The sequence below is a fragment of the Equus asinus genome, chromosome 20, assembly GCF_041296235.1.
Source record: "Equus asinus isolate D_3611 breed Donkey chromosome 20, EquAss-T2T_v2, whole genome shotgun sequence".
Lineage (NCBI taxonomy): Eukaryota > Metazoa > Chordata > Mammalia > Perissodactyla > Equidae > Equus > Equus asinus.
Window position 1 is genome coordinate 45654300 of NC_091809.1, and position 9828 is coordinate 45664127.

The 9828-nt window shown below is 47.1% G+C and overlaps 1 protein-coding gene across 1 annotated transcript; it reads right to left on the minus strand.

Annotated features, from left to right (window-relative positions):
- Window positions 1–589: 589 nt before the first annotated feature.
- On the minus strand, window positions 590–9163 carry FOXR1 (forkhead box R1). The gene is made up of 5 exons (XM_014855731.3): window positions 8933–9163; window positions 2620–2694; window positions 2269–2519; window positions 1799–2025; window positions 590–936 (listed from the first exon to the last, which is right to left on the minus strand). Exons 1-5 carry the CDS (start codon window positions 8991–8993, stop codon window positions 669–671), a joined length of 882 nt encoding a protein of 293 aa, XP_014711217.2. The 5' UTR covers window positions 8994–9163; the 3' UTR covers window positions 590–668.
- Window positions 9164–9828: the final 665 nt, after the last annotated feature.

Sequence of the window (9828 nt, forward strand, 5' to 3'; positions counted from 1 at the left end):
TATTTTCTTCCTTTGCAGGAAGAAGAGTATGGGCCCCCTTTGCTGCACAGTAGGCAACTGTGCCATTGCCTCTGGAGCATGTCAGCTCTGAGGCCATCCCATTTCCAACCTCAGAGCTGACCACCTCCACCCCACTCCCATCCTCAGAGACCACACACACACAAGGCTGCTGCAGGTAACTTTAATAAGGCACGGGCTGACTCTGGCTTCTTGGACTTAAAGGTCAAAGAGGAAGGGCATCACATCTGGAAGAGAAGAGGAGAGTCAAAGGAATCTATCTGCCCTTTGCAGCTGCTGTTCCCTAAGCCTGGAAGCTCACTCACGGCAGATGATCTACTTCTCCTCCCCTCCCAAGGCCCAAATGACACCTGGTCTCCAGCAAAAGAAAAAGCCCCCTTTGCACATAACCTCTCATACCATGCTTCTCACGTTGTACGGTCACCATTTCCCTAGGCTGCTGGGCTGTGAGTAGGGCCGATGGCACCTCAGTTGTTTCTCCATCAACTCCCTGTTCCTCAGGTCCCATGCGTGTGTGGGGGGGGTCCCACGTCAGCAGGCACCACCCCAGGGGTCTCGGATGACTGCTATCCTCTCCCCGTCCTACAGAAGGTGTCCCCCACGGTGTGACCCAGGCTCCTTCCTTGCACACTCAGGATCTTCAGGTCCCCTCAGCCCCACACGTGACAGGGCCTCACACCTGGCTGGCTCATGCACCGCTGGATACTTTCCAGCCGAGTAGAGGCCAAGGCACGGGCCTCCTCTGCAAAGCGGCGGTGTCCCTCCTCAGTCAACTTCCAGAGGCAGGATCGAGGCCGTGTGCTGGCCCCACCCTGCATGCTGACCGGCACTTTCTCAAAGCTGTCTCGGAAACAGAGATTGTGACGGACAGTATTCTTCCAGCCTTCCGGAGCCGTCCGAAAAAAGGGGAAATGTTGTCTGTGGACAGGGAGGAATGGTAAGGAAAGGCATGATTTCTTTGGGAGATGCCCTACCCTTGAGAATGTTCTCCCCCAGGGGCTAGGAGCCTCAGCCCTTCTCTCGAGGTGGAGAATGGCAAGCTGGCCTAGAACTGCCTTGCAGACTGAGCACGTGACAAAACCTCCAGCTGGTGCATTGCTTGTGCAAACCCTCATCTTTTAAACCCAGTTTACTGCCCCCATTCCCAGGCTCATTTTCCTCCCTCCCTCTGAGGGCTCAGGACTTTGACTTGCAACAGGAACAGAAGAGCAATCAGGCCAACCAACCCCTGTACGAGGAATCCTGGTCAAGGACGGACACCACTTGAGGATACATATTCTGAGACGCTTCTGAGAAACTCTCTCATATTCATATGTACATCACTATCAAAGCTAAATGTAAGCCCCTTCTCAACTGGGCTCCTCTGGTCCCTGGGGGCACAGGGAGCTGTGCCAGGCAGGACGATCCAAGGGGAAAGCATGTGAGAAACTGTTGGGGAAACCAGATTCTATACTGGATAGTCTTGAGAGGGAAGGGGGAAGAATTGATGACCCGGGTGAACTTGTGTTTTAAGGAACTAAGACATAAAAAGGTTGGGTTGCTTAGATGTGAAAGGGGGTGAGGGCAGACATCTGCCTGTACACGTGATGTGTAGACACATATTGGGGGACAACCTAGAACCAGTGCCTGGGCAAGGAGAACTGGGAATACACTTATCCTCTCAGACCCAGATGGGGGAACCGAGGCAGCAGCCCAGGGCCTGGGGCAGACTGGAAGGTATCAGACCAAGGGCCCTGACCCCCTCCCTTCCCCCTCCTCAGAGGGCCCCCCCGGCACATACCGAGTGAAACTGTAGATCTGTTGCACGTTGAGGCCACAGGGGGAACTGTTTCTTAATGCCAGTGCAATTAGATGGAAGTAATTGAGAGGGGGCCGGGACCAGAGCCTCCCCTCCTGGCTGTTGGCTTGCCGAAGCCTCCGACTCTGGAGGGGGGCCCTTTTGTGAGGGGACGGGAGAGCCACAGAGGAGCTGTCATCCTGGTCCTCAGCCTCCTCCTCTTCTGTGAGCTAAAGGAGCACAGAGTAGGAACTGGTCCTGACTCTACGGCCTCTACTCCAGGGGTGCAACTGGCAGGAAGGGGTAGTGGTCTAGGGCCACCATCTGGGCTTCTCCCCAACACAAGGGCACAGTGAATTTCTGAACCCATTAACCCTTTGTTATTCCTAAGAAAATAGAACTCTCTGGTGTATCATCCCTGTGCCCACCCTGCCTACAGCCCAAGTCTGGCCCACAACCCCAGAAATCCCTACCTCCCAGTTGCTGGAGGAAGAGGCAAACCGTTTCCAAGCGGGAGACTGCTCGCTGGAGGAAGGCGGCAGCGACTCCACCACTGTGGCCTCTGAGAAGTTGGCAAAGTCTTCTTCTTTTCGAGGTGACTGAGGGGAGGGGAGTGTGTTTGTCAGATCCTCTCCCTTACTAGGTTCTGGGACCTCCAGCTTTCCAGGGGGTAACACGATGTTGGGGTTTACCCACATCCACAGGTTGGGCTCAAAATCTGGACCTGCGAAGACACAAAGGCATTGTGTGCCATAGCTCAATGGCTTTAGATGTCCAGCCCAGGCCACAGGGCCACATCAGAGAACTCATGCCCCTCTACTCACCATCTTTATCAGGGTTGGGTTTTTTTTCCAGAGGTAGTTTTAGTTGCGGAATTATTCGGAGTCTATATCTGGCAACTGGCAAAAGGAAAGACAGACGAGGGTCAAAACATCCCAGGATTTCCAATGTGGTCCCAGGATCCTGGGCCTAGAAGCTTCTCTTGAGAGATGGCTGTGGGTCCTGCCTGGGGAAGTACGACACCATATTCTACTGGTTTTCTCCTTACCTCTCTGACCTTCCCTTTCTCCTCTGCATTCCTCTCGCTCCACAAGTACTGTCCCTGAATGACCTCATGAATGTCTGTGGCTTCAGTAAACCACCCATAAACTTAGGGCTTCCCAGTCTTTACCTCCAGCCCAGACTTCTCTGCTCGCCCTTAAGTAGAACTGCCTATGAGATGTCTTTACTTGGAATAACCCACAGGCACTTGGAACAACGTTTCTTTTTTTTTTTTTTTGAGGAAGACTAGCCCTGAGCTAACTACTGCCAGTCCTCCTCTTTTTTGCTGAGAAAGCCTGGCCCTGAGCTAATATCCGTGCCCATCTTCCTCTACTTTTTATATGTGGGACGCCTACCACAGCATGGCTGCCAAGCAGTGCCATGTCCGCACCCAGGATCCGAACCGGTGAACCCCGGGCCGCTGAGAAGCGGAACATGCGAACTTAACCGCTGCACCACCGGGCCGGCCCCAACATTTCTAAAACTAAACTCCATCTTCCTGCTCTTTCTCCTGGATTCCTTGTCTCAGCAAGTGGCACCACCACCTAACCAGTTGTTCAGGCCAGAAACTTGGAAATCATTCTTGACTCTTCTCTTTCCGGTACAGCCACACCCAATCAGTCACCAAGTCCTATCACCCTAGTCCAAGCCACAACCTGAATGGTCTGTTTATGTCTATTCTTTAACTTATCATATAGCAGTTTGGGTGTCCTTCCTAAAATGTTAATCCAATCTTGTCACCCTTCTCTGTAAAACTGATGGGTTTCCATTGCCCTTGGGCCGAACCTAAATTCCTTGAGACAGTCTTCAAGGCCCTGGCTCCCATCAGTGTTAAGTCATTCCTCCCAGGCTCTCCACTCATCTCCAACAGACCACACTTGATCCTAGGCCTTCTCACAAGCTGTTTCCTTTGCCAGAAACACTCTTCCTTCTTCCTGCCTGCCTAGTTAATTGCTACTGACCCATCAGGTCTCTGTTTAAACATCTTCCTAAAGCAGGCCTTCTCTGACCACCTGTCCGAACACTCCCATTGCACACATTTTATTGTAATTACTTGCTTAAAGTCTATTTGCAGGTCTGTCTTGTTCACCACCTGGCACATGGGAGGAGCTCAACTTAACTGGATGAATGAATGCATAGTGGGCTAAGAGTCAATCAGGTATAAGAGTTATCTGCTTGGCACTACTCGCTCCTTGGGGTTAAGGGGAACTATTTCTGTCCCCCTCATTGTTCCCACGAGTGTCATCATATTACACATGAATCTAGGTTTTTGTCTGGAAAATGATGATATACTTATTGAAGAGCTCAGTAATCAGAAAGGATGGCCATTACATCACCAGCGTTCAATATAGTATTCAAAAAAGAAAAAAGGAGCACGAGATACAAAGTTGCAAAGAAAAAGGCAAAACTCATTATTTACACAAAAAAATAATTAACCATACAAAATCTATATACAAATTATTAGAACCAGTAAGAGTCCAGGAAGTTTGCTAGATATAAGAGCAACACACTAAGCAGTATGGTTCCTCTATATCAGCATTAAGAAACCGGAAAATAAATATTTTTTTAAAAAGGTACTGTTCACAATACCAACCAAAATTATAAAGTACCTAGGAGTTAACCCAATAAAGAATGGACTAGACCTTTATGGGCAAAAGATGTAATCACTATTTAAGGACATAAAAGAAGATCTGAATAAACAAAGACATATAACATTATAAAGATGCCAATTACTCTCAAGTTAATCTATACATTTTATGCAGATATTTTACTACATAAAAATTTAAAAGTTCTGCAAAGTAAAACATCACAAGGGGAAAAAAATCAATAGACAATAAACCAGAAAAAAATTTTAACTCATAAAGTTCTCATTTTAAGAGATAGACAGCTCCTACAAATCAATAAGTCAAAGGCTAACACCAGTCTATAAACGGGCAAAAGATATGAATCAGTACCCGCAAGGAAGGGACACCTGACTAACAAGATGCTGAGCCTTACTAGGATCAAGAACACAAGAGAATAATAAGGTGACACTTTACATCTAACAAGATACATAAAACTGACAAGGATTTTAAACTGACAAGAATTATAAAACTGAAAGAATTATAAAACTGACAAGAATTATAAAAACAGATAATACCAAGTATTGGCAAAGATGCAGGGAAATAGAATCCTTTATCACACTGAGATCTGAATAGCAACTGGTGCTGCCATCACAAAGAATAATCAGGCAGGACCATAATTTACTACACCTTACTGTCTCCTCCTGAGCATGTATATTCAAGTTAATATCCGAACTTATATCCTAATCATTGTTACTGTCATCCCCCAAACTCTGGGTCACTCCCCCTCATTTAGAGTTTAGCTCCTGGGTCCTGTCACTAACACTATGAAGGCAGCACCTGAGGGTTACTGTAAAAATTCAGTAAGATTACCTTTTGACCTTGTTATGAAAAGAAGTTAGTCTTGTCAATTTGCTGTTTTCCTGTTTAACCTGAGGGGTAACTGCAGGGCTCACACAGACTGACCACCTTGTTTTACAGATGAAAGACAATGCCTTCAAGGATCACCGGATAACCGGCCCCCAGGTGTGCCCAGAAGTCAGATTGCCCAGGGGCTTATAGGGAGTGAAAGAAACAGGATTACCCCTTTGTTTCTGAACTCCTCCTGCCACACCCCCTAGGTCTATAAAACTTCCAGCTTTCTTCTCTTATTAAGGTGGATTTGAGAGAACCCATGCTCCGGCCTTCTTATCTTGGCCAACTTGAATAAACCTTTCTCCACCTCCAAGCACAGGTGTCTCAGTGTTTGGCTTACTGCATCAGCTGCAAACTTGAGAATTAAGAGATTCAGGAGCAACTACTCCTGCCTTAAATCTTGGCTAGTTCAATAGATACATCGATGACTCTCCTAATAACCCAGGTTATCAGGTTCCTGAACCCTTCTCCAAAGCCTTTGCCTTCCATCCTACTTTAAACAGTCTTTTTCACTGTCCTAACCTAAAGCAGTAACTGCAACGTCTCCATTTTGTGCTCTCCAATCTCTCTCACTTTTGCACCACATAAAAACGCATCACCTCCCATCTTTCCAGCTAAGTCCCCCTCAACCCCAACTCTCCTTTGATGCCACCAATATCACCAATCCATTGATCTATGGCTTTGGAGCACCTGCTTGGTAGAGTTGGATTTGCTCAGGGTTGTGGTTTGGCCAAGAGCAAGTGGTCCAAAGCCCAGGAGGGTCAAAGGCCTTGACGGTGGATGAAGGAGAGTGAGCGTGTCTGACCAGGGAATTCCATGTTAGTTAAAGAAGAAGAGGACATCCAGTGAGTGAGAGCAGTGAAAAGGTGACAGGATCAACAGACTGGTGATCTCAGTGGGATCAAAGGATAGCACCTGTCTGTCTCCTTTTCTCCCTCTCTGGAGCCTTCTCAAGGACAATGTTCCAACAAGCCTCTCCTCTCTTTCCTGTGTTTAATTTTTTTGTCATTCTCATCAGCATTCAAACATGCTGTTAATTCCCTCATCTTATTAAAAACACCAACTTCTTTTGCCCCATTTTCTGTGCCAGGCCACTACTGCATATTTTTGCCTTCCTTTGATGCAGAACTTAATGGAAGAATTGTCTATACTTTGTCTCCACTTCCCCTCCTTCCACTCTGAAACCCTTCCCAGCCAGGCTTTTGCCTCCACCACTCCACCAAAACCACTATTATCTACTTTGCTAAATCTAATTGTCAGTCCACCTCTTACGTGACTTCTCAGCAGCACTCCTCTCGCCTGACCACTCCCTTCCTCAGAACACTTTATTCACTTGGTTTCCAGGAGAACACAATCTCTTAGTTTTGATGCTCAATGCTCACTTCCTCAGTTTTTGCTGGTTCTCTCTCTTCTAATCTCTTTACAATGGACTGCCCCCAGGGCTCATCCTTAGTCCTCTGTCTTCTCTATTCTCACTTCTTAAATGCCATCTATATACCAAAGACTGGTGAAATTTATATCTGTAGTCCACACCGCACTCCAGATTTATATATCCACTTGCTTACTCAACATTTCTGCTTGCACATCTAAAAAGTGTCTCAAACTCAACGTGTCCAGAACAGAATTCCTGATCTTCCTCCCTAAATTTGTCCTACCAGAAGCTTCCCCCTTCTCAGTAACAAGGCAACTCCCTCCTCCCACTTGATCAAAAACTTCAGAGGAGTCATCTTCTAATCTCTCTTATACCACACATCCAATCCATCAGCAAATCCAGCTACTTCTACTTTCTCACTGTGCTCTGTTACCACCCTGGAGGTCCACTCGACTATCATCTCTTGTCTGGAGTGTAAGTAGCCTCCTAACCAGTCTCTTGGCTTCCAGGCTCCTAGTCTCTCTACATTCACAATGTACCCTCAACACAGCATCCACAGTGATCTTTTCACAATTAGATCATGCAGGATTGGCCCCATAATTTGCAGGGCCCAGCGCAAAATGAAAATGTGGGGCTCTTGGTTCAAAAGTCATTAAAATTCTCAAGAAAGTGACAGTAGAGCATTAAACCAAGTATAGGCACCCCATGCAACTGCAGAGGTTATGAAGCTGGTGATCACGTCACTCCTCTGCTCAACACCTTCTTACTCTTGAAGTCAACCCCAACATCCTTAAAGTGGATCTTCCTGATCTCTGCTCCACACCCTCTGAACTCTCCTCTTTATTTACTTTAATTCAGCCTCACTGGCTTCTTTATTGTTTCTCAGAAACTCCAGGGAAATATTCCTTCCTCAGGGCTTTTGCACTGGCTATTTCTTCTGCCTGGGAAACTTTTCTCCTAAATATCCTCTTGGCTCACTATCTCACCTCCTTCATTCAACTCTCTGCTCAAATATATGTTCCCAAAGAAGCCCAACCTGATGACCCCACTTAAAAAACTATAGCTGCCACCACCTCCCCCCACATTCCTGAACCCTCTGTGTCCTTTTTCTCTCATCTCAGTTATCATCTTATAATATACCATATATACTTTTTATGTGGGTTGTCTGTCGGCCCCAGTAGAATGTAAGCTCCATGAAGCCTTGTCTGTTTTGTTCATGATGTATCACAAGTGTCTAGAACAGTGCCTGGCAAATTGGAGGTGCTAAATAATTATTTCTCAAATCAATGAACATACAGGAATGTTCATCAGCATTACTTATGGTGACAAAGAGCTGGAGGCAATCTAGGTCCCCAATAGCAAGAATTAAAATGCCAAGGAAGTATATCCAGATGATAGAATATTATACAGCAGTCAGAAATGATGAACCGGATCAGCATTTAGCAACCAAAATAGCTCTCAAAAACAATGTGAGTAGGGAAAAAAGCAATGAACATTATGTAAATTAAAGTCACCTAGAAAAACGAAATAATGCTAAATAGTTTTCAAAGTTACACATAGCTAAAGACATTAAATCGATCAGGGTAAATATATGGGAGTGTGGGAGGTGATGGAAGTGGGGGTGGGGGTTGAAAGGGAAAAAGCAGTTAAGCCAAGTACCTGGCCAAACAGATGGCAATGATGTACCATGAATGTGGGTGATCACCTCAACTCTCTGCACTTGAGGTCCAAAGAAAAAAATTTTTTAAAGGCAACGACAGTCAACCATCCATTCAGCAAATACTGAGCACCTCCGGAGGTCAGATAATATATTAAGAGGTGGGGATAAGCCCCGAACAAAACTAATAATTAAACTTTTTAAAAATGAGTAAAATATGTAGCGTGCCAAATGGCGACAGGCGCCATGGAGAAAAGGCGGAGAAGAGGCCTAGAAAGTTCTGGGACGGCACCGGGCGGCGGAATGGTGAGGAAGGCCACCGGGTGGGGCAGGACCGCTGCCCTGCGGGGGCGTTCAGTCAGACGGGGGCCCAATTGCCTTCGGCGAAGTGGGGGAGGGGGAGGGGGCTCCCGGACTCAGCAGAGGGGGCGCGGGACCCCGAAACTCTACGCTGTCGGACCCAGCGCGCTCGGGGAGCGGGCAGCGGGGAGGCTGGGGGCCGACTGGCCTGGGCGCTCCCGCGAGCCCCCCACCCGGGCACGCCCCTCCCCCCCGCGCCCCCCCCCCCGCCCCCACCCCCCAGGACTCACGGTTCTGCTCGGCTAAGGGCAGGTGCGCTGTGGTGAAGGCCAGGAAGCACTCGTTTCCCATGTCCCAGTCCCACAGTCCCGGGACCTGGCCATGGAGGCTGGCCCAGAAGTCGAGGTGTCGGAGTTTCAGGTCCACCTTTAGGGAGAGGAGAGCCCGGCAGCGGGTGGGAGAGTCGGAGACACTGAGGCTGAGGCCTCGGAGCACGTCCTCAAATCCCCGGGGCTGATTGACTTAGCTGGAGCCCGCTCAGGTGTGGAGACTCCCTATTTGACGCCTTTAATCCCCTCTGGCCTCGACTGAGCACTCTAGACGACGACGACGTCTTTCCTCAAGCCCCTTCCTGCGCTTTCATTTTGAGGTTTGGGGACCTTGGGGGTCCAGAAGGGGGTATCCCAGCTCCTGTTCCCCCTCTGCATTTGCACAAAGCTCTTATTTTATTTAGCAAATTGGTCTACCATTTAAGAATGATCCCGTGAGAGTATTAATAGCTACTTTCTAGAAGTTCTGATAGATTTTATGGTTTATCTAGGACCGCGTCTGTGGTACGTGGTGGGATAGGATTGAAGGGTGACTTTTAAATTTTGTTTTTCATGATTTCAAATTTACAAAAAACTTCCAAGAATGTTATAAAGAATTCCTGTATACCTAAATCCTGTTATGCACCCGTTACAACAATTACTAACATTTCATCACATTTTTATTTTTCTCTCTGTATATATGACATTTTTTTCTGAACTATTTGAGAGTAATTTGCAGACATCATGCCCCTTTTCCCATAAATACTTCAGGGTGTATTTCCTAAAAACGAGAATATTGGCTTACATAACCAGAAAATCAGAAATGAGAAAATCGTCAAAATCAAAAAAATTAACATTGATTCAATACTGTATTTAAT

Bases quoted from the DNA above. Each gene is read 5' to 3' on its own strand.
- FOXR1 (XM_014855731.3), bottom strand. From the start codon at position 8,993: ATGGGAAACGAGTGCTTCCTGGCCTTCACCACAGCGCACCTGCCCTTA. The intron at 2,695-8,932 runs GTGAGTCCTGGG...TCCTTTTGCCAG, and splicing joins GCCCTTAGCCGAGCAGAACC to TTGCCAGATATAGACTCCGA. The intron at 2,026-2,268 runs GTAGGGATTTCT...GTGCTCCTTTAG, and splicing joins CTTCCTCCAGCAACTGGGAG to CTCACAGAAGAGGAGGAGGC.